The 24,592-nt window shown below is 42.6% G+C and overlaps 4 protein-coding genes across 4 annotated transcripts; all 4 read left to right on the top strand.

The window, feature by feature from the left end:
* Window positions 1-6,476: 6,476 nt before the first annotated feature.
* On the top strand, window positions 6,477-7,412 carry LOC310686537 (olfactory receptor 9G19-like; the record flags this gene model as incomplete). Its single annotated transcript, XM_083460332.1, has 1 exon — window positions 6,477-7,412. One exon carries the CDS (start codon window positions 6,477-6,479, stop codon window positions 7,410-7,412), a length of 936 nt encoding a protein of 311 aa, XP_083316458.1.
* Window positions 7,413-13,123: 5,711 nt separating this feature from the next.
* LOC310689294 (olfactory receptor 9G19-like) lies at window positions 13,124-14,059 on the top strand (the record flags this gene model as incomplete). The annotated part of the gene is made up of 1 exon (XM_083466825.1): window positions 13,124-14,059. One exon carries the CDS (start codon window positions 13,124-13,126, stop codon window positions 14,057-14,059), a length of 936 nt encoding a protein of 311 aa, XP_083322951.1.
* Window positions 14,060-16,378: 2,319 nt separating this feature from the next.
* On the top strand, window positions 16,379-17,789 carry LOC310714788 (olfactory receptor 5AR1-like). Its single transcript, XM_083520403.1, has one exon. The coding sequence runs from the start codon at window positions 16,824-16,826 to the stop codon at window positions 17,760-17,762; it is 939 nt and encodes a 312-aa protein (XP_083376529.1). The 5' UTR covers window positions 16,379-16,823; the 3' UTR covers window positions 17,763-17,789.
* Window positions 17,790-21,635: 3,846 nt separating this feature from the next.
* On the top strand, window positions 21,636-22,610 carry LOC310689289 (olfactory receptor 5AR1-like; the record flags this gene model as incomplete). The annotated part of the gene is made up of 1 exon (XM_083466810.1): window positions 21,636-22,610. One exon carries the CDS (start codon window positions 21,636-21,638, stop codon window positions 22,608-22,610), a length of 975 nt encoding a protein of 324 aa, XP_083322936.1.
* Between the last annotated feature and the right edge of the window lie 1,982 nt (window positions 22,611-24,592).

Raw genomic sequence — 24,592 nt, 5'->3', positions numbered from 1 at the left:
TGTGTGATTCAATCACTCAAGTTTCTGATCACCTGGGCATGATGTGTGGCCTCTTTGGCAGCAGAATCTCTGACCAGTAGAACCCAGTAGAGGGAGGCCTCTGCCTAGGGCCAAGAGAGGTGTTCTGTTTTGTTTGCATGGTAATGAGATACTACCTAATTTCCACTTCTTGAACCAAGATGTGAACAGAAACACAGCTCTCCTTCAAAATTCACACTTTCCCCAATTTTGCAGTGCTGTTCTTTAGTCAAACAATGTGTAGAAAAAATGCATTGTACTAGTGTAGTCTTTGCAAAAATGTGTATATTTCTCAAAACTGAACACTAAAATGGTGATAAAATTTCATGAGGATTTTAATTTTTTTAAAAAACCTTCAACACCAAATTGCAAATTGCTGTGCAAATGTGGAGACCTGAATTTAAGATTGACAGATTCATCCTTATCTTCACCTTACACCAACGTTCTTCAGCAGCAAGGACTTGTGATTATGCTGTAAATTGGCAACAATAAGTGAAATGAGAGTCAGTGCAAATTAGTAAGAAGTGGTGGTATTTAGGGCAAATAAATTCTAAGAATGTGTATAGTTATGAAGTCTGAATTGGTTATATGTATCCACTTAAGAAAGAAATCTTGGGTTCACTGTTGTCAGCTCAGTGTTAATGAAATGAAAAATGTAAACTCAATGTATTCCCATTCTCATTATTATATTTGCAAATGCAAAAATTAAAATGGATTACTGTTTTAATACCGTATTGGCCCGAATATAAGCTGCACCCGAATATAAGCCATACTTTTAAAATTAGAGGGGGGGAGGGGAAAAAATATAAGCAGCTCCATTCCTCGCTGCTCCTGGCTGCATACTGGGGGAGGGAGGAGCTGTGCTGCGTTGCTAGCATCCTTTCCTCTTCCTCGCTCTCTCCTTTCCCAGCCTTGGGGGAGAGGATGGGGGACTACGTGCAGGGCAGGCACCACTTTGCTAGGCTCCTGGTGCTGTTTGCCCCGCGCTCCTGGCTGCATACCATAAGGTCGCAAATATAAGCCACACTTTAATTTTTCACGGTCAGAATTTGGGGGGGGGTGAGTCTTATATTCAGGCCAATATGGTATATGACCACAGCAGAGAGACTCCTTTGTGAATAAAGATGAAACATTTATTGTTCCTCAACACTGGAAGGAAAGTTGTTATGGAGAAAGACTACTGTTGACATTTATTGATAATAATCATTGAAGAACCACTTTTAGACTTCTTGTGCGAAAGGAAAACTGAATGAACTGAAATGTCTGGATCTGAAGACTGGGGAAATATTTCCTAGCAGAAGGAGGAACAGTTGGATGCCATCCTGGAGTGAATACTTTGAATACTTTGACTATTTATACAGTGGTACCTCGGGTTAAGTACTTAATTCGTTCCGGTGGTCCGTACTTAACCTGAAACTGTTCTTAACCTGAAGCACCACTTTAGCTAACGGGGCCTCCTGCTGCTGCTGCACGATTTCTGTTCTCATCTTGAAGCAAAGTTATTAACCTGAAATACTATTTCTGGGTTAGCGGAGTCTGTAACCTGAAGCGTATGTAACCTGAAGCATATGTAACCCGAGGTAACACTGTATATATATCTAACTGATAGACAGATAATCCAAAATCCTTCTCTCTCTCTGGGAGAAGAAAGGGAAGCCCCAATGAGAGCTGGGAGGGTCCACCCCGTTTTGTGTGAGAGAAGGGTTAAGATCTACCCTGGAGAGAGGGCTTTGTGGTTTCTTCATAAGATCCACTTCTCCCAGCTTCCTCACTCAGGTCTCGGTCATAAACACCACATTGGCTCCCCCACCCACTATCAAGTCTTGGATCAGTGCGATCATATTATGAACCAATCCGGCATTCAGCAACAGAACAGCCAGATTGGTGCATATTTTGGTGGTAGAGGAACGAGAAACCTGAGACTCCGTGGGGGCAGAGGCGGAGCTAGCTGCTCCGGCACCCGGAGCCGTGTACATGCTGTGCACCCAGGGGCGAGGCTAGCCGCCCCAGGGGTAGGGCGAGCGTCCCAGGGGGCTGGGCGGCAATATCATCCCCTATCAGGGATGACACCCGGGGTGGGCCACACCTACCACACACCCCTTCCTCCGCCACTGCAGGAGGGGGGAAGAGAAAGGTAAACCCAGGGCTTTTCCCACTTGGAACTCACCAGACCTCAGTTCTTGGCATCTCTTAGGTGGGCACCATTGCCATTCTTAGAGAACGAGAGAGGTGTTTGTGGTGAATTCCAGCATCTCTTTTTTCTATCATCATCATCCATGTATTGCACTAGCCAATGGCCATGGCATCATTCACAAAGGGAACAAAGAATAGCAACAATAAGCATAAAAAAAACCATAAAAACATCAGGCACCGCAGATACAATGAACCACAATCACTTCTCCTAAAAATTATTTGTTGCATACGATAGAATAGCAAGGGGTTCTCAGGTAGAATGTGCCAGCTTAAATGTCCGAATCACCTTTGCAATTGACCGCTATTTTATCTAGTTCTTTTCTCCTGATCTTCTTAGCTGCTAACGCATATAGTGCTACTTTATAAGTTATGAAGTCGTCAGTATAACTCAGCAGCCATTTCACCCTTTCCACCCTGTTCGAGTGTGTTCCATTCGTGAGCAGGGGTTTTATAAATCGGTCTCTTGGTTCTATATATAGTGGGCATTGGAATAAATAGTGGCACAGGTCCTCTACGCAAGGTTGCCCACACAGACAAAGCCTCTCCTTGTCCTGTACTTTGCCGTACCAATCATCCACCAACGCCGAGGGCACTGATTGGAATCGTAATTCTGTAAAAGTGTTTTTTCTAGAAAAATAAAGCACATGCAAGCACCAGGCATTCCCATCATAGGATTCCCTATGATGAAATCCTTTTCTCTTGTTCTAAACATGCTTATCATATTTTTTGTTCATCATTCGGTTTCTGATGGGTGCGGAATGAATGAATGAATGAATAAATATATAAATATTATTCATGAATTCAATATGTCATGATGCAACATGGTATATGATTGCCTTTTTATGCTTGCATGGGTTAATTTTTAATGCGGGTGAAAGAGGAGAGTGCAAAATATGGTTTGAAGCCCAACATCAAAAAAGAAGATCATGGCCACTGGTCCCATCACCTCCTGGCAAATAGAAGGGGAAGAAATGGAGGCCATGAGAGACTTTACTTTCTTGGGCTCCATGATCACTGCAGATGGTGACAGCAGCCACAAAATTAAAAGAAGCCTGCTTCTTGGGAGAAAAGCAATGACAAACCTAGAGAGCATCTTAAAAAGCAGAGACATCACCTTGCCAACAAAGGTCCGTATAGTTAAAGCTATGGTTTTCCCAGTAGTGATGTATGGAAGTGAGAGCTGGACCATAAAGAAGGCTGATCGCCAAAGAATTGATGCTTTTGAATTATGGTGCTGGAGGAGACTCTTGAGAGTCTCATGGACTACAAGAAGATCAAACCTATCCATTCTTAAGGAAATCAGCACTGAGTGCTCACAGGAAGGACAGGTCCTGAAGCTGAGACTCCAGTACTTTGGCCACCTCATGAGAAGAGAAGACTCCCTGGAAAAGACCCTGATGCTGGGAAAGATGGAGGGCACAAGGAGAAGGGGATGACAGAGGACGAGATGTTTGGACAGTGTTCGTGAAGCTACCAGCATGAGTTTGACCAAACTACGGGAGGCAGTGGAAGACAGGAGTGCCTGGTGTGCTCTGGTCCATGGGGTCATGAAGAGTCGGACACGACTAAATGACTAAACAACAACAAATGGGTTCATTTATTCAGACATCTCAGTGACATCATGGTGCCCCACATCCTATATGATTGGCCTGTGGTTCATATAGGATGGTTTCTGTCCTATAGGATCTGTCATATAGGATGGTTTCACATGCTTCAGGGTGATACCAAGGTGTCTCTGAACTAAAGAGCTAAGATCAACAAAGTGCATAGGGGCTGGTTGTGCAAATAATCTCAAGAAGTTGTGAGCTAAATATTACCTTCGTGTGTGTGTGCAAAGTGTAGGTAATTAATTAGACACAAAAATGGAATGTGCACAATTCAGCTGAAAATATAAAACTCATGAATACTCATTGAAGCTCATAGATAATATGGAATTCTGATGGATGGTTGGCTGTGGACTGTGGATATACAAGTTCATGAACTCTAGGGAATATGTTCACAACACTTATTCCTTCTACAAAGAATGTAGTGAGTAAACAAATCTTTACCCAATTACATAATCATATAGCAACCCACCTGAGAGCAACAGGCACCAAATGCAAACCTTTAATTGCACCAGAGCTCTGAAATGCAGTCCCATTGATAGCACCACTGGGGCGCAGGGGGGAGAGAGAATCAGAACCTTCTGGATAAATATCCACTCGCTCTTTCTAATCAGGACTGTTTGATGTGATGGAACAGAAGAACACTGAGATTAGCTTCATCTGAGGAAATTAAAAATGCCATATTCCCCACTGTTATATTCAAAGTAAAACTTTAAAGATACCTATTGATTTTCTAGTATAATAAGGAAAAGGGTACATAGACCCTAGAGCTCTTGGTTTCAGAGCTCAGCATCAGAACAGAGACACTTTCCACAACCTTGCAATTCTTCCATATTGTGCTGCCAGAAGACACTTTAAGCTTATTGCCTAGAGAAAAATGACATTCTCTATCATTAATTGGCCATCAGTGGCCAGCGACAGAAAACATGTGAGCATAACCCAGTACACCTAAATTTGGCTTCCAGTTTCCCTGCAACTTGGTTCTATTTTTATTTAGCCTAGTTTGGAAAGCTTTGCAGAGCCTGGAAATAACAAGAAGAGGTCTCTCATTGGATGGGCTTGATAAGGTAAGGAAATGAGGCTTGGTTAGTTGAAAGGGTTGCGAAATTTTGGTGCCAGAATGATTATGATGAGTATGATATCAGAATAATAACGGAAAACCTTTAGATATATTTTTTAAAATTCCATCTGATTAAAGGATTACCTTAGAAAAGGGTTCAACAACAACAATAAAAACAGGGGCTCCCCTCCTCTGTTCTCTATCTTATTCTCACACGTTTGTCTTGCCTGCAGCATTAGGTGGTGATTTGCAGCTAAGCATGAGTCATCATGGAGGAAAGAGGATAGGCTGAACTTCCATATCACCTCAAATACGATCACCCAAATACATCAAGGGAGATCAGCATGTAGGTTTTTCACTTATGCAGCTTCTGATGATGATGATGCAAACACAAGGATGGCATTCAAGCCTTCTTTGAACTGGTCATGTGTGTCTTGATGTGGCAGGGGATGAACATCCCCATCTGGAACCACCAGGTGTCTGCAGAAGACATACATAGGGCTGCACAGCCCTGCTGATCTCTGTCCAAATGAGTTGCTGCAGCATACCAGGATAGAGAGGGGAAGGAGTGTGATGCTGCTGACCTGGTACATTGGGAATGCGCCAGCAGAGCACCACATTGACTTCACGGGTGCATTTGCACTGTGCTGACCTCACTGCCACCACACCTCCTCCCCTCTCTAGTGACTCAGTAGGACAGAAGTCAGGCCGGCAGTGCAGACATGACATCCACTTCTAGCATTATGTTAATGGCTCATGACCATCACCTTTAAATAAAGTTAATTCACAAATCATGACATCAGGAATGATTGAAGCTTGGAATTGAAAGGGAATACACAAATGGACTAATATTCTTACATTTAATTGCTGAGTCTTTTGGTGCTGTTTGATTAAATAAGTTGCATCTGCAACACAATGTCATAGTGTATTCTTGCATCCTAGCAAGTGCAAATTAGAGCACATTCATAATACATTTCTCTGAACTGCCATAGTTCGGAATTTTTTGCAAAATAATAACAGGAAAGTCAGATTGAAAAACAAACAAACTGAGAAAAGTGTCAGATTAGAAAGTATTTTATCACATTGGCCTGAATACAAGCCTCACTTTTTTTCCAAATTCTCACCATGAACAGTTAAAGTGTAGCTTAATTTCGTGACCTTACAAAAATTGGCTTTTACAATATTGCTGCTGAAACAGACATGCGGTAAATTGGAATGGGTGTGAGTGCCTGCAGAATTTTAAGGGAGCGGCTTATATTCGGGTATTGTCTTGTTTTCTTTCCCCCTGTTGAATTCTAAAGGTGTGGCTTATATTCGAGTGTTTCTTATATTCAGGCCAATACAATATATAGACTTAGTAAAAACATGGCTTTGTTCCAGGTGAGAAATCTGAAAGGCCAAAATAATTCTGAAGTGTGTATTAGTGAGAATCCCATTAAACGAGTAATCTCCTCCCTCCCCATTTTTAATTGCCCTTGTGAGCTCTCTGATTCAGAACATATTGAGGAAAAGGAGCTTTAATAGAACACCATGGTGCCATTCCAAGTGTTAAGTGTCCTGTGTGTTTTCAGGTCCTTCAGCCAATGATTGACAGAAGATTCATGGAAGGAGGAAATCACACCACAGTCACAGAATTCATCCTTTTGGGATTCACAACAAATCCCAAACTGCAACTGGTGCTGTTTGTGGTGTTTCTCATCATTTATCTAGCTAGTCTAGCCGGGAACATTGCACTCATTCTTCTAATCTGCAGCAGCTCTCACCTCCATACGCCCATGTATTTCTTCATTGGGAACCTTTCCTTCCTGGATCTGTGGTATTCCTCCGTCTATACGCCAAAGATCTTGGTGAACTGCATCTCTGAAGACAAGAGCATTTCCTTTGGTGGCTGTGCCTCCCAATTCTTCTTCTCAGCTGCCCTTGCCTATAGCGAGTGCTACCTTCTGGCAGCCATGGCCTATGACCGTTATGTGGCCATTGCTAAGCCACTGTCCTATGCCACTGCCATGTCCAGAAAGCTGTGCACAGCACTGGTGGCCCTTTCATATCTAGGGGGGTTCATCAATGCCACTGTCCTTACTAGTGAAACCTTCACATTGAACTTCTGTGATGGCAATGTCATTGATGACTTCTTCTGTGACGTACCTCCTCTGGTGAAGCTTTCCTGTGATGTGACTGACAATTACCAGACTATGCTGTACGTCCTCCTGACTTTAAACATCATTGCCCCTTCAGCCTTCATCCTTGCCTCCTATATCTTTATCCTAGTAGCCATCTTGAGAATCCGCTCCACTGATGGCAGGCGCAAAGCCTTCTCCACATGTGCTTCCCACCTGACAGCTGTCACCTTATACTATGGCTCCATCCTCTTCATTTACTCACGCCCCAGTTCCAGCTATGCTTTGGAGCGTGACAAATGGGCTTCCACATTCTACACAGTAGTCTTTCCCATGCTGAACCCCCTGATTTATAGCTTAAGGAACAAGGATGTGAAAAAGGCTGTGAAGAAGTTGATGACAAGAAAGACAGATTTCTAAATGAAGAATACTTTATATATGACATAGTAGATTTATTTATAATGTAAACTGGTTTTATAGCACACATTTGTATGCTTTCATTGTCATACCTTCCCAATATCTCCCATTTGAGGAACTGTATTAAGAACTCAGTTTTTCCCCTTCTCAACTATACATGGCCCACAGCTATGAATTTACTATGTGTCAGTCTCAAATGGAGGCAACTGTTTCTGAATAAATATGAGCAATAAATATGCTCTCTTCCATCTTAACTTTTCAAATCTCTTCAGAACTGTGTTATAACATCTCTCTCTTTTTTACTCATAACATTTTATTCATTTTCCAACAATAACAAAAACAAAACAAACAACAACAATAAAAAAAACAGATTGACTTCCCCCTTTTCCCTTCCTTGATTCCATTGTATATCAATGTACTACATGCCCGTTATAAAGTTTTAACCATTTGCATTACTTATTATCTGTTCATAATAAATGACAAGTATTCTTAAAACCCTGTATATATGCAATAAAGTCCTTCCATTCTTCCTTAAATTTGTTGTCATCTCTTCCTCTTAATTTCATTGTCAATTTTACCATTTCAGCATATTCCGTTAATTTAACTTGCCAATCTGGGACACTTTCTTCTTTCCAATGTTGTCCTAATAATGTTCATGCAGCCGTGGTTGCGTACATAAACAAGTTCTTTTGTGATCTTGGTAAATCCATACCTGTAATACCTAATAGGAAAGCTTCTGGTTTTTTGTCAAAGGTTATTTTAAACATCTTCATTTCATTATAAATTATTTCCCAATACTTCTTAGCAATTTTGCAATCCAACCACATATGAAAAAAATGTACCTTCTGTTGTTTGACATTTCCAACACGTATTTTCCTCAGTTTTGTACATTTTTGCTAATTTAACAGGATAATAATAATAATAATAATAATAATAATAATAATAATAATAATACCCTGCTCCCCTCCCGGGCCAAAACCGGGCTCAGGGCAGCTAATATCAAATGTATGACACATTAACATAAAATCAGGCAATCAATTAAAATACATTCTATAATCATTACAGGATCAGAATAAAATCCAATCAGATGGCAACCTGCAGATTAGGGTTGGGGACCTTAAATGCTCACCAGGCCCAACTGTTTGTGCTGAACTTACACGAGCCTATGAGGAAAAATAGGAGGCCACTTTTATGCAAGTTCTTATGAAAGGGGAGAGGGAGTCAGACTGAACCCCGACCAAAGGCCTGGTAGAACAGCTTCGTCTTGCAGGCCATGTGGAAAGATGTCAAATCCCGAAGGTCCCTGGTCTTTTGTGACAGAGTGTTCCACCAGGCCGGGGCCACGGCTGAAAAGGCCTTGGCCTGGTCAAGGCCAGTCTAATCTCCTTGAGGCTCAGGACCTCCAAGATGTTATTATTTGTGGACTGTAAGGTCCTCTGTGGGGCATACCAGGAGAGACGGTCCCGTAGGTACGAGATACCATGTATACATCATTTTCATATAATTTTCTTTAATCACCACACATGGTGTAAATTTTATCTCTTTCTTCCATAGTTTTTCCCATTCCTCCATCTGTATATTGTGTCCCAGAACTGTGTTATAACATCTCAGTATACAGGCAATCCAACTCACCATTGAACCCATTGTGTTTTGACCAGATGAAATTTTGTCTTTTGTTCTTTTCCTGAACAAAGCCCCATGAAAATTGAGGGCTTCATTGACTCATTGAATTGTAGAGTTGGAAGACACCCCCACCTCTTGCAATCCAGGAATCTAAACTAAAGCACCCATGCCAGAGGATGGCCATCCAACCTCTGCCATGAAATTTATAGGAAATGATATTCATACTGTTAATAATAGATAAAGTAATTTTATCTATTTTCCCATGAAGAGAGTATTTGAATTTCCTGCACTGGTATGTGAAAAGTAACAACTGATTTTCACAGTCAACCAAATCACATGACTCAGCTGGATTCTACCCCCTTGCAGCTATGCTCTGTTGTGCTACAAATAGTCTGCAATTAGGTTTTATGCCTGCTGAATGAAGTTATGCTTATCATTATTCTTCCAAATCTGAGTCTCCTTTTTATCAGTTTCAGGTATCTAAGTAATGGTGCCTGCAATTTTCCTCTTCAAAAATATTCAAGGAAAGAGTATAATAGATATGTCTAAAGCTTTTGAGGTCAAAAGTTGAGAACCCACAAATTGTGCATATAGTAACTATACTTTTAGACATTATATCAAATGCATGGACGTCAGGTGAGGATGGGCAGGAATGTAAGGTACCATTGATATTAAAGAAAAAATAGATTAATTAAACTGTTCTTTACTACTTGTTTCATTCTGTACCAAAAGTCTTTTCATCTACCTTAAAATATGCCTACAACAATAATGTAAAATTCTTACACTGCAAGCAACCTGCTGTCGAATATTTCGATTTTAGGATTTGTCCTTCCGGCTCTCTTTACTAAGGTGAAGAAGCTTCAGTGATGATGGAATCAGTGAAAAGAGGGTTAATAAAACAAATTCAGAAAGATGAGGGGAAATATTTTAAGGCAGAAAAAGAACTTCTGAGCTCTTTCTTACAACCCAGTCGAGAAACTTTGGGAATCAATGAAATATTATATAAAGCCCAAGTCTTTTGTTTAGGAAGGAAATTATTTTGTTGGAAATGATGATGAAAAAAACCAAGTAAATGTTTTTCCTAATCCATAGTGGTCTCCGTCACTGAGTAGAGACAGTGCTTCAAACAGGATGGTGCGAGGCAGGCCCTGGACTGCCTGGTCTAATTTTATAGTGGAGTGAGATCAGGACCCTGGACAAGAACAAGGATGCTGAATCTGAATGTAGGAGCAAGAGCTTCAGGACTTCAGTAAGTGGAACTGAGGTAATTGAGGTTTGTAAAAACTACTTTAATTAATTAAACAGGTGTGTGATCTTATGAAGCAGCCAATCATTACAGTTAGTTACAAGATAATGGTGATGACTGAAGTAACAAAAACATCTCCTCCAGTCTGCACTAGCTATTCTGATGCTCGCCCTAAATAATCCTGATGTTCCCCCTACATTATGTTCCCTCTCTCCCTATCTTCTTGTTCTCTTTCAGCTCTTCCAAATATATACCTGAAGGCTCCAGAGAAAGAAATGACCACTAGAGAGATTTGGGGAATGGGTTCTCAAAGTCTATTTCCTCAACAAGTAAAACTCTTGATTTGCTTGCCCATATATTAGGTTATTCCAAAGGCATAAAACCAAATCCCAGCAGAGCATGAGAAGTTTTGTGTCATTAAAGAGGCCACTGGGGCAATATCCTCCAGAGACAATAGAATGCTCTGACTAAATATCAAATAATATTTTTCTGATATGAAGCCACTAATGGGTTGTGGGTGAATTGCTGGTTCCAGCACTTATATAAATCAGTCCAGAGATTGAATAAGCTCATTTTCTTCTGGAATCAGCACCATCCATGGCTATCATATTGTGCCCTATGACCAGTGGGTGCCATCAAGATTAAGAGCTAAATTTTGTTCCAGAGCTTTATCACCTAACAGGTTCAGCTTATTTGATTCTATAGATATTTGATTCTATATGATAAGAAACAGACACACCCTCTTTCACTCGTCCCTGCATACTGGCTTGTACAGCACAAAACCCGCAGAAGAAATCAGTTGACTGACCAAGCAAATCACATCTGAGAATCAATTCTCAAAGCGTATGTTATGCACCTGGTTGTTTTGTTGTCTTTGAAATGTTTTCTGGAAAGAACAAGGAGGAGAAGATTGATGACAAGCCTCGTTGCCTGGGCTGGAGAAGGTAAGGCAATCAAAGGCAACACACTTCAAAGACTTGGGTGCCCAGATTAAAATCAAGGTTATAATTGTGATGGAGATTGGTATTAATGGCAGCACTTTTAAAAGCATGCTTGAAATGCCTCTGGGTATATGTCAGTAATTTTTTTTAAATAATAAAATTGGATTAAAAACGATTAATGCAATATAATAAATATGGCTTTAAAACAACTCCCATTAAAATAAATTCATGTGTAAATCCCATTTTGAAAGCATATTTCTTAAGCAGAAATGAAGCACTTAAAATGGAAAGCAACTGTCCTTTCTGCTTCAGTTGCTGCTCTTACATATTGCTTTCTACTGGATTTCTATTTATGTTCCAAATACACTTACAGTGGTACCTCTGGATGTGAACGGGATCCATTCTGGAGCCCTGTTCACATCCTGAAGTGAACACAACACACGATTGCGCGTGCACGGGTTGCAATTCGGCACTTCCACACATGCTTGTGATGTCATTTTGAGCGTCTGCGCATGCGCGAGTGGTGAAACCTGGAAGTAACGCGCTCCATTACTTCTGTGTCACCGCGGAGCATAACCTGAAAACACTCAACCTGAAGCACATTTAACCCGAGGTATGACTGTATTCTAAACATCTGAGTTTACAAAGGAGGGGCAGAATATTATTATTATTATTATTATTATTATTATTATTATTATTATTATTAAACAACTTTGTATGCCTCCCTTCATCTGAACATCACAGGGCAGCTTATGACATAAGAAATGCAAACTGGGAATACAAAATGGATAATAAAATAAAAGCAAACCAATAGCGCCTCCCATAAACACATTTAAAAGGCCATAGAATGTCCAATCAGCCATAAAATGGTGGGCATGACCAACTAAATCAAACCTTTTAACAATAAATGAAATTTGGATTTTTATATAGCACATTGGATGGGGCAACAGGGTTGTGGAAGAATTTGGAGTGTGTAAGAGCATTGCTTGCATCCTTTTCCACTGTTGTCCTCTGCTACTTGTTAAGATCAGAGATCTCTTATTTTCCAGGTGCTGAGAACAGTACAAGCCATTTAGCTCAGAGGTGAGGACTTTTTTCAGCTCAGTGGTGTCCTTTCCTCAAGGGCAAGCTTCCAAGGACCACATGTCAGTGATGTACAGGGGCCAGGGCAAAACTGGGTGAAGCAGCAGCTGTGACACCTCTGCACAGTAAGCTGCATTCTGCCTGCGGAAAAATCAGAGGTTTCTGTGCACACAAATATATAGAGTGAGAGTGAGAAACAGAGATCCATCCAGTCAAGTAAAAGGCATTTTCACAGTTCAGGGACTCATTTCAGCCAAGCCAAAGTCTTCAAGATGCCTCAGGGAGGGGAGATGGGATGGATGGATCTGTCCATCTCAGTTCTCTCTGTTTTCCCCATTTCAAATTCCGTTCTTCACATTTTGCAGCAAGTTGCAAAATAATAATAATGAAATCCTCATGAAAATTCATCAGCATTTTAGTTTAGGTTTCTCCCAATAAACACATTTGTATACACAGTTTCCACTAAATTACATGTTTTAAATATCCACATTCCCATTATATATATGCACTTTTGTAAATAATGTTTGGTTGGCAAAGCGCATAGCAAAATCGGGATGAGTGAAAATTTCAAAGGATAGCTGTGTCTCGGTTTGCATAGTGGTTCCGAAAGTGCAAATTTGATAGATTTGGCTTCAAATTAGACCTGAATAGAATTTATTGCCCATCTCTAGAGGGACTGTAGCATGGAGAGGGTGTGTCGTAGATAAGGTCTTGAGGTTCTCCATCCCTGATGTAGCTCATAGAGAACTGATACTATTCTGATACACCAGAACTTCAGTGTATATCTTCAATTTCCTTACCAGCTAATCCCACATAGCTTCATGGAGGAAGGAAATCTCACCACAGTGACCGACTTCATTCTCCTGGGCTTCACAACAAACCCCAAACTGCAGCTGATCTTATTTGTACTGTTTCTACTAATATATATAGCCAGCCTGGCAGGGAATATCACATTAATTGCTCTAATCTGCAGCAGCTCTCACCTCCATACGCCCATGTATTTCTTCATTGGGAACCTTTCCTTCCTGGATCTGTGGTATTCCTCCATCTATACGCCAAAGATCTTGGTGAACTGCATCTCTGAAGACAAGAGCATTTCCTTTGGTGGCTGTGCCTCCCAATTCTTCTTCTCAGCTGCCCTTGCCTATAGCGAGTGCTACCTTCTGGCAGCCATGGCCTATGACCGTTATATGGCCATAGCCAAGCCATTGTTGTACGCCACTGCCATGTCCAGAAAGCTGTGCACAGCACTGGTGGCCCTCTCATATCTAGGTGGGTTCATCAATTCCACCTTAATCACTAGTGAAACCTTCACATTGAGCTTCTGTGATGGCAACGTCATTGATGACTTCTTCTGTGACTTACCTCCATTGGTGAAGCTATCCTGCAACGTGCCCAAGAGCTATCAGTCCGTGTTGTACTTCATTTTGGCTTCTAATGTAATTACACCCTCTGCACTTATCCTTGCCTCCTATGCCTTCATTCTGGCTGCCATCTTGAGGATCCGCTCCACTGAAGGGAGACTGAAAGCCTTCTCCACATGTGCCTCTCATATGATTGCAGTTACTTTGTACTATGGCTCTATCCTCTTCATCTACTCACGGCCCAGCTCCAGCTATGCTTTGGAAAGGGACAAAGTGGTCTCTGTTTTCTACACAGTAGTGATTCCTATGCTTAATCCCCTCATCTACAGCCTCAGGAACAAGGATGTAAAACATGCTCTGAAGAAACTAGCAATGAAATGGAGGACAGCATGAATGACTATAACTGGAAGCATGCAGTTTTGTTTCTAGTAGCTTAGCATTATTACTCATTAGTAAGATCTTTTGTCATGTGTTTTTATGTAGATGTGTCCTCAGAACCTCATTTGTATAATGCATCATTTGTGAGACACTATTTTTCATACTCATAAGACCCATTCATGTTGGACTAATTCTTCCTTTTCTCCCTCTGCCCATTTTGAGGCTGACTATTGCTGCAGATAACAATCATTTTAGATCATTTCCCCCGATAAAGTATCTGAACCCTAGGCTGCCTATACCCACTTACTGGGGCATCTCATTTAACTAAGGATGTATAAATCTGTCATTTTAAATGTGCCAGTTTTTTGGTTTTCCAAACTTAGGTTCAGTTCTGCACTTAAGTCCTCACAAAAATTCATCAGCACTTTCGTGCCCATTTCCCCAAATACAATGCATTTTTACACATAATTTAGTTGGGGAACTGCATCACAAAATTCAGAGAAGTGCCGATTTCAAAGGATGGCTGCCTTTGGGCTGCATATTGCTTCTGGAAGAAAAAATTAGAGGCAGTTTCTCATTAAGATGTTTATTGAACTTATCTCTGTATTTAACTCGATGAGACTTACTTTTGATAGAATCATAGAGTTGGAATAGACCACAAGGGCCATCGAGTCCAACCCCCTGCCAAGCAGGAAACACCATCAGAGCACTCCTGACATATGGTTGTCAAGCCTTTGCTTAAAGACCTCCAAAGAAGGAGACTCCACCACACTCCTTGGCAGCAAATTTCACTGTCGAACAGCTCTTACTGCCAGGAAGTTCTTCCTAATGTTTAGGTGGAATCTTCTTTCTTGTAGTTTGGATCCATTGCTCTATGTCCACTTCTCTGGAGCAGCAGAAAACAACCTTTCTCCCTCCTCTATATGACATCCTTTTATATATTTGAACATGGCTATCATATCACCCCTTAACCTCCTCTGATAAGGCATGCTACATAGGATTGCAATATTAGCCACTTGTGTATATCCTAGATCAATATATTGCTCTCATAGAGAACATCTATGAACATAACAAAGTTCACTCCTCATTTAGTTGAGATGCTATAATATAATTTGAAAATAAATATAAAGATAACAATTTCTTTTAAAATTGTATGCTTCCTGTTTAATAAAACAATGATAATAAATTAGAAAGTATATGATAAAACTGGCCTCTGTTATTGCAAAGGGTTATTTGTTCTGGGTGTTGGTGGCTATTACATCAGTGCTGTTGTGTGAAGAAACAGTAATTCAACATCCAGTGGCCCTCTAGAGGTAGTTGGACTCCAGCCAAGATGATCAATGTGCAGGGACGATGGGAGTTGTAGTCCAATAACATCCAGAGGGCAACAGGTTCCTCATCCCCATTCTAGATAAAAAAATTCATTGCATGACACAATTGTTCCACAGAAGTGTGTGTGAGGAGAAGAGGAGGAGGAGGAGGAGGAGTTTGGATTTGATATCCCGCTTTATCACTACCCAAAGGAGTCTCAAAGTGGTTAACATTCTCCTTTCCCTACCACCCCCACAACAAACACTCTGTGAGGTAAGTGGGGCTGAGAGACTTCAGAGAAGTGTGACTAGCCCAAGGTCACCCAGCAGCTGCATATGGAGGAGCGGAGATGCGAACCCAGGTCCCCAGATTACGAGACTACCACTCTTAGCCACTACACCACACTGGCTCTCAGGGCCCAAGGGAGCCAGCACCCATGAGTCAGGGACTTATGGAGCAGTTGCAGCAACAGGGAAACTCCCGCCTCCACCAGCTTATAGGTCCTCCCCTGATGGGTTGTGCTCCTGCAACCTGAGACTTCTAGCGACACAGAAGGTGCTGATTCTCTTCCCACTACAAGACCCTCCTGGTTCTAGGAGACAGCAGGCAGGCGAAGGTGGAAAGTTTACTGATCCATATGTTAGCTGAACTGCCTCTTCTTCTGCTGCCCCATCTGGTGTGCCTGCCTCCATCCCACTCTGTCCTGACTCTCCCCTGGCTCCTGCCTTGCAGGCAGTGTCAGGACCCATAAATCAATGGTCCCCTTGCCTAGGTAACTCCCCTGGTCCCTTGCCTCCGCTGCACACTCTTCAGAGTCCTGCCAGTCCTTGAGAGCGTTGGTGATGTCAGGTGCAGGAAGGAAAATGAGGGCCCCTGACGAACCACAATTAGTCCCATTGCCTGAGAAACCCTGCCAGAAAGCAAGAGAAATGGGTGCCATGTATTTTCTTTTGCAAGAGGGGAGGGGAAATGACAGGGAACACAATGAGAAAGCAAATTGCATGGGATGCCTATACCCTTGAAAGCTCCACAAAGATATGTCTCCTGATGAGGGAATCAGAGATCAGAAATCCTCTGGGGACAGAGCTCCCGGCCTCCGCCATTCCTACTCTTTAATTACCGCATCATTTTTCAGAGGAAGGAAATGCAATGCACAATAAATAGACACCCAGGAGTTTACAGGGTTCAGTAGGATGCTGACTTAACCAATGATCAAAACGTCAGAGTTCATCTCTCCCACCCATAGAAAGGTTCAAGGAAAAGACAAAGGGGAGAATCACTCAGGAACTCTGGATCTTCTAAAATCTCCACAAGAAGCCTTGGTAAGACCCAGCTATGTCATCATCAGCTTCGCAGAGCAACTGGGACCCAAGAAAACTTTGACATCTCATAGACTAATTAATATTTAAAACAACCCTGCCATCCACATTTCCTATATTTCTTCAGACCACTGTATCTTTTCCATAAAATGGTGAATGAAAATAGTACCACCATCACCGAGTTCATTCTCCAGGGCATCTCAAATGATCCAGGTATGAAAGTCTTATTCTTTGTGGTATTCCTGATCATCTACCTGGTAAATGTTGTGGGAAACCTGGGCATGATCATCTTGATCACACTTGATTCCCACCTTCACAATCCTATGTACTTCTTCCTCTGGCACCTGTCCTTCTGTGACATCTGCTACTCATCTGCCATTGCTCCCAGAATGCTGTCTGACTTGTTATCTGAGAGCAGGATCATCTCCTTCCCTGAATGCACTGCCCAGTTCTACTTCTTTGCTGCATTTGTGGATGCCGAGTGCTACATTTTAGCAGTGATGGCCTATGACCGCTATGTGGCCATCTGCAACCCATTGCTCTATTCCACTGCCATGTCCAAGTCCCTCTGCATCAGGCTCCTACTTGGCTCATACATTGCTGGCACAACTAATGCCATAATACACACAACAGCCACCTTCAGCGTGCAGTTCTGCAGTTCCAACCTCATCAACCATTTCTTCTGTGATGTCCCTCCACTGCTGGCAATTGCTTGTTCTGACACCCACATTAATGAGATTTTGCTTTTTGCATTTGCTGGCTTTGTTGAGATGAGCTCCCTCTCCATCATCCTCCTCTCTTACATCTTCATTTTAGCAGCCGTCCTGAGAATGCCCTCAGGGAGGGTCAAAGCCTTCTCCACCTGTGGGTCCCACTTCACAGGGGTCACTTTATTTTATGGGACTGTGATTTTCATGTATCTCCGGCCCACTTCTGTCTATGCCTTGGATCAAGACAAATGGGCTTCTGTGTTCTACACTGTAGTGATCCCCATGCTCAATCCTCTGATCTACAGCTTGAGGAACAAAGATGTTAAGGAAGCTTTCAGAAAACTCATTAACAAGAAACTGAACTCTGTCTTAAATTAAAATGCAATATTAATACTGAATGGAGTTTTTTTGTGAACTGGTTCCATAGGAACTTGACTTGTAGGTTTCAGAACGATTTCGTTTCCCTTATAGCTGATCATCAATTTCCTACTAGCTAGAGAACCAGAAAACGAAGGAATTCAACCACAGGGTTATTGTCTGACATTCATTGAGCAATGTCATTTGCAATTTCAAAATCATTTGTGCTGAATGAGGTTGACTGAAACTTCTTGTGGACTCTGCAATTTAACAAGGGTGAAGGGTCACCTGAAAGCAGGCATTCCATCAGACCACCTCAGTGGGAGAGATGGGAAGTGTTGTGTTGGGATATAAGGAAGATATCAGAAGGAAGTGTCCCTTTCTTTCTACAAGACAAGACTAAAATAAGAAATTCCCCTTGGAGTACTGCACCATGAAAAGCACAGGAGCTCAAGGGTCCAAAAAGCATTACATTCAAATACAGCACCTCCTAGCATACATAACAGGAAGATTCCACCATCTTCTTTAAAAATGTGTCATCATGAAAACAGCTGGTTTGCTATTTTATAACACTAATTCTCATCATCGGGTTGTATCCAACTAGCTTATACCCAGAGTAGACCCACTGAAATTTATCAGCTATGATAGTCATATCCATTTATATTCTGAATACGATTCATGTTCCAAGGTTTTTATGTCATATTGTTGTGTTGTAGTCTAATGAATTGTTTGTTTACTGTCCTGGGTATCTTTGGGTTGACAGGTTGGTTATAAATATAACAACAACAACAACAAAATGCTTGATGTTTCATGGAAATCACCACTAGAATGCAATCTGCCTAGTATATTGTGAGTGTTGTTAAGACTCTACTCTCAAAAATACAAAATGCTATACAAAGTAACCCAAGAGAATTGGGATTCTGTGGCCTCCTCCAAAGGTTTCCTGTGGCTTTTGCAATTTCACAAGTATGAGGCACCAGCTAAGCTGCCACTGACTTCTGCTCTGCATTCTGGCCAGCCAAACCAGAAGTAAACACAGGCAAGCCTATAGCAGAACTATGCAGTAGCAGCTTAACACTCAATGTACTCTTACCTCCCACAGCCTATGATGAGGGAGAGATGTGATTCAGTGCACATTTAAAGGTGAGCTTACCTAGCTTCCACTTTCTGGAGCAATGTGAACCAATAAAATTCCATCGGTCAAAATTCAGACTTCTCTAAATTTTGCTGCATAAAGAGACATGATAGCTATGTGGGGAAGAAAGAGAGCAGGAGAGAGGGCAGTAAGCAAATCCAAACCAAAATGCTTCCTCAGAGGAGATGGCAGGTAGGAAGGAGAATAAAACAGTGCAGAAATCAGGAGAAAGGAAGATTTTGGTTGTGGTCATACAGTGGCAAGCAAGCAGGGGATTCAGGCAAGAGTGGGAGGAAGCTGGACAGACGGGAGGCTGAAAGAGGTCTCAGCTTCATCTGCAGTTACCTTTATTTCTAGTAATTGCTGCTAGGAAGGTCCTTATGATGGACTGGCAAGTAAGGACACCACATGCATCCACTGCAGCCACTGAGAGATGCTATAGAATACTAGAGCAATAGTAGTGCCCTCTATATGTTGCTGGACGACAGCTTCCATCAGGCCTAGACAGAGTGGCAGGTGGTCAGGGATGACAGGCAATAAAGTCCAACAACTTATAAAGGTCACCAGGTTGGCAAAGGCTGCACAACTCTAACTCTCCCTTCCCCCAGAAAAATGGTTCTAACAACAACAGGAATAATGATGGACTTCATCTGCATTGGTATCAGAAAAGTGCATGTTTTATGTTTATAAACCCAGAGGGGTGGGAACCTCTTCTTTAATGTATGAGAGAAGACCTGAATTCTGCAGTCATTGTAGCTACCTTTTGTTCTTGAGTTGACTGTACAATCAGCAGGTGAGGCCTTGTTTATAGTGCCACTACTGGGGCTGCGGGGCTGGGGCTGACTTATGATAGGAGGCTTTTCAATGCTAGGCTGCAGCTCTCTAACACCTCAGTTAAACTGTGCAAGCAAAGGAACATGTCAGGGTTTATGATCTCCCTCTCACACCAAGAGATGGTAGACTGGTGACTTTATTACTCTATTAATTTCTTAGTATTTACACAATAGTTTCAGTCCGAGCACACAGCTCAGTCTTCTGCACTCAATGAGTCAGTTGCACCCACTGAAGGGTGGACTCTGCTAACAGGCTATCCTCCATTGGCTACCCCCTCTTACTGTTGGCCTGACGCCAAGCCTGGACTCTACCCTTCCTCCCAGTAACAGGAGACTATGGAGCCGCTTTCCCAGTTTGCCCCTCCTCCCCTGAGAATGTGTCTGAGATCTGCAGCTCCTCTACCTGCCTCACGCTGTCTTGGGAGTTTACGACACGCATTCCAGGACAGGAGGGACTCACCTCACCCCCTGTATGGGAAGAAGGCAAGCCTCTATCTCTTTCTGCCTGCCACCCCCCCCCCTCGTCATCGGAGCCCTGCTGTTGCTCCTGGAAGGAGCGTTCCTGACAGAAGAGGAGTTGCAAAATTCTGCTGATTAATTGCTTGCTGGTGCCTACAAACCCTGTATCCTTTGCCCACAGGTTATGAAATCAAACGATGTTGGAAAGGGATCGGAGGGTTGCAAGCACTGCCAATCACCTGGTTGGCAGCATCTGCAAATTCTGTTTTCAACAGGAAGCTGCATTTTTATCTGTCCCATAGCTGATATCACGGCCCATCCCAAATAAAGAAGACGCGCATCTGATAGTTAACTCTTTATTGGCAAGATAAACACTTACAGCAGCTCCCACAGTGCTCTAGATACACACACAAATATACTCCTCTAGCCAATAGGAACCTAAAGGTCTGGAGCCTATGGAGCAGTTGCAGCAACAGTTAAATTCCACCTCTCCACCTGCTTATACGTCCTCCCCTGGTGGGTTGTTCTCCAGCAGCCAGAGACCTCAACTGGTATGGAAGGTGCCACTGCCCTTCCCACTTCAAGCCCCTCCTGGATTTAGGAGACAGCGGGCAGAGGAAGGTGGGAAGTCTATTGAACCATCTGCCGACTGAATAGCCTCTTCTGCTGCTGCCCCGTCTGGTGTGCCTTCCTCCATCCCACTCTGACCTGACACTCGTCCCTTGGCTCCTGCCTTGTAGGCAGTGTCAGGACCCATAATTCAATGGTCTCCTTGCCTGGATAACTCCCCTGGTCCCTTGCCACCACTGAACATCCTTCAGAGTCCTGCCAGCCCTTGAGAGCATTGGTGATGTCAGGTGCATGAAGGAAAATGAGGGCCCCTGACAAACCACAATTAGTCCCATTGCCTGAGAAACCCTGCCAGAAAGCAAGAGAAATGGGTGCCATGTTTTTTCTGGGGAAGGGGGGGAGGGGAAATGACAGGGAACACAATGAGAAAGCAAATTGCATGGGATGCCTATACCCTTGAAAGCTCCACAAAGATATGTCTCCTGATGAGGGAATCAGAGATCAGAAATCCTCTGGGGACAGAACTCCCGGCCTCCGCCATTCCTACTCTTTAATTACTGCATCATTTTTCAGAGGAAGGAAACACAATGCACAATAAATAGACATCCAGGAGTTTACAGGGTTCAGTAGGATGCTGACTTAACCAATGATCAGAACCTCAGAGTTCATCTCTCCCACCCGTAGAACGGTACAGGGAAAAGACAAAGGGGAGCATCACTCAGGAACTCTGGATCTTCTAAAAGAAGCCTTGGTGAGACGCAGCTATGTAATCATCAGCCTCGCAGAGCAACTGGGACCCAAGAAAACTTTGATATCTCATAGACTAATTAATATTTAAAACAACAATGCCATCCACATTTCCTACATTTGTCCAGACCACTGTATCTTTTCCTTAAAATGGTGAATGAAAACAGTACCACCATCACCGAGTTCATTCTCCAGGGCATCTCAAACGATCCAGGTATGAAAATCTTATTCTTTGTGGTATTCCTGATCATCTATCTGGTCAATGTTGTGGGAAACCTGGGCATGATCATCTTGATCACACTTGATTCCCACCTTCACAATCCTATGTACTTCTTCCTCTGGCACCTGTCCTTCTGTGACATCTGCTACTCATCTGCCATTGTCCCCAGAATGCTGTCTGACTTGTTATCTGAGAGCAGGACCATCTCCTTCCCTGAATGCACTGCCCAGTTCTACTTCAGTGCTGCCTTTGCGGATGCCGAGTGCTACATTTTAGCAGTGATGGCCTATGACCGCTATGTAGCCATCTGCAACCCATTGCTCTATTCCACTGCCATGTCCAAGTCCCTCTGCATCAGGCTCCTACTTGGCTCATACATTGCTGGCACAACTAGTGCCATAATACACACAACAGCCACCTTCAGCCTGCAGTTCTGCAGTTCCAACCTCATCAACCATTTCTTCTGTGATGTCCCTCCACTGCTGGCAATCGCTTGTTCTGACACCCACATTAATGAGATTTTGCTTTTTGCATTTGCTGGCTTTGTTGCGATGAGCTCCCTCTCCATCATCCTTCTCTCTTACATCTTCATTTTAGCAGCCGTCCTGAGAATGCCCTCAGGGAGGCTCAAATCCTTCTCCACCTGTGGGTCCCACTTCACAGGGGTCACTTTGTTTTATGGGACTCAGATTTTCATGTATCTCCGGCCCACCTCTGTGTATGCCTTGGATCAAGACAAATGGGCTTCTGTGTACTACACAGTAGTGATCCCCATGCTCAATCCCCTGATCTACAGCTTGAGGAACAAAGATGTTAAGGAAGCTTTCAGAAAACTCATTAACAGGAAGCTGAACTCTGTCTTAAACTCAAATGCAGTATTATTACTAATTATTATTTTTTTGTGAACTGATTCCATAGGAACCTGACTTGTAGGTTTCAGAACGATTTCCTTTCCCTTATACCTGATCAACAATTTCCTACTAGCTAGAGAACCAGAAAGCGAAGGAATTCAACCACAGGGTTATTGTCTGACATTCCTTGAGCAATGTCATTTGCAATTTCAAAATCATTTGTGCTGAATGAGGTTGACTGAAACTTCTTGTGGACTCTACAATTTAACAAGTTTGAGGGGTCACCTGAAAGCAGGCATTCCATCAGACCACCTCAATGGGAGAGATGGGAAGTGTTGTGTTGGGATATAAGGAAGATATCAGAAGGAAGTGTCCCTTTCTTTCTACAAGACAAGACTAAAATAAGAAATTCCCCTTGGAGTACTGCACCATGAAAAGCACAGGAGCTCAAGGGTCCAAAAAGCATTACATTCAAATACAGCACCTCCTAGCGTACATAACAGGAAGATTCCACCAACTTCTTTAAAAATGTGTCATCATGACAACAGCTGGTTTGCTATTTTATAACACTAATTCTCATCATCAGGTTATATACAACTAGCTTATACCCAGAGTAGACCCACTGAAATTTATCAGCTATGATAGTCATATCCATTTATATTCTGAATACCATTCATGTTCCAAGGTTTTTATGTCATATTGTTGTGTTGTAGTCTAATGAATTGTTTGTTTACTGTCCTGGGTATCTTTGGGTTGACAGGTTGGTTATAAATATAACAACAACAACAACAAAATGCTTGATGTTTCATGGAAATCACCACTAGAATGCAATCTGCCTAGTATATTGTGAGTGTTGTTAAGACTCTACTCTCAAAAATACAAAATGCTATACAAAGTAACCCAAGAGAATTGGGATTCTGTGGCCTCCTCCAAAGGTTTCCTGTGGCTTTTGCAATTTCACAAGTATGAGGCACCAGCTAGGCTGCCACGGACTTCTGCTCTGCATTCTGGCCAGCCAAACCAGAAGTAAACACAGGCAAGCCTATAGCAGAACTATGCAGTAGCAGCTTAACACTCAATGCACTCTTACCTCCCACAGCCTATGATGAGGGAGAGATGTGATTCAGTGCACATTTAAAGGTGAACTTACCTAGTTTCCACTTTCTGGAGCAATGTGAACCAATAAAATTCCATCGGTCAAAATTCAGACTTCTCTAAATTTTGCTGCATAAAGAGACATGATAGCTATGTGGGGAAGAAAGAGAGCAGGAGAGAGGGCAGTAAGCAAATCCAAACCAAAATGCTTCCTCAGAGGAGATGGCAGGTAGGAAGGAGAATAAAACAGTGCAGAAATCAGGAGAAAGGAAGATTTTGGTTGTGGTCATACAGTGGCAAGCAAGCAGGGGATTCAGGCAAGAGTGGGAGGAAGCTGGACAGACGGGAGGCTGAAAGAGGTCTCAGCTTCATCTGCAGTTACCTTTATTTCTAGTAATTGCTGCTAGGAGGGTCTTTATGATGGACTGGCAAGTAAGGACACCACATGCATCCACTGCAGCCACTGAGAGATGCTATAGAATACTAGAGCAATAGTAGTGCCCTCTATATGTTGCTGGACGACAGCTTCCATCAGGCCTAGACAGAGTGGCAGGTGGTCAGGGATGACAGGCAATAAAGTCCAACAACTTATAAAGGTCACCAGGTTGGCAAAGGCTGCACAACTCTAACTCTCCCTTCCCCCAGAAAAATGGTTCTAACAACAACAGGAATAATGATGGACTTCATCTGCATTGGTATCAGAAAAGTGTATGTTTTATGTTTATAAACCCAGAGGGGTGGGAACCTCCTCTTTAATGTATGAGAGAAGACCTGAATTCTGCAGTCATTGTAGCTACCTTTTGTTCTTGAGTTGACTCTACAATCAGCAGGTGAGGCCTTGTTCATAGTGCCACTACTGGGGCTGCAGGGCTGGGGCTGACTTATGATAGGAGGCTTTTCAATGCTAGGCTGCAGCTCTCTAACACCTCAGTTAAACTGTG

This window comes from Podarcis liolepis, assembly GCF_965112155.1.
Source record: "Podarcis liolepis genome assembly, chromosome: 1".
Lineage (NCBI taxonomy): Eukaryota > Metazoa > Chordata > Lepidosauria > Squamata > Lacertidae > Podarcis > Podarcis liolepis.
The sequence above is the reverse complement of the archived record's forward strand: the minus strand, read 5'-3'. Positions and strand labels throughout refer to the sequence as shown.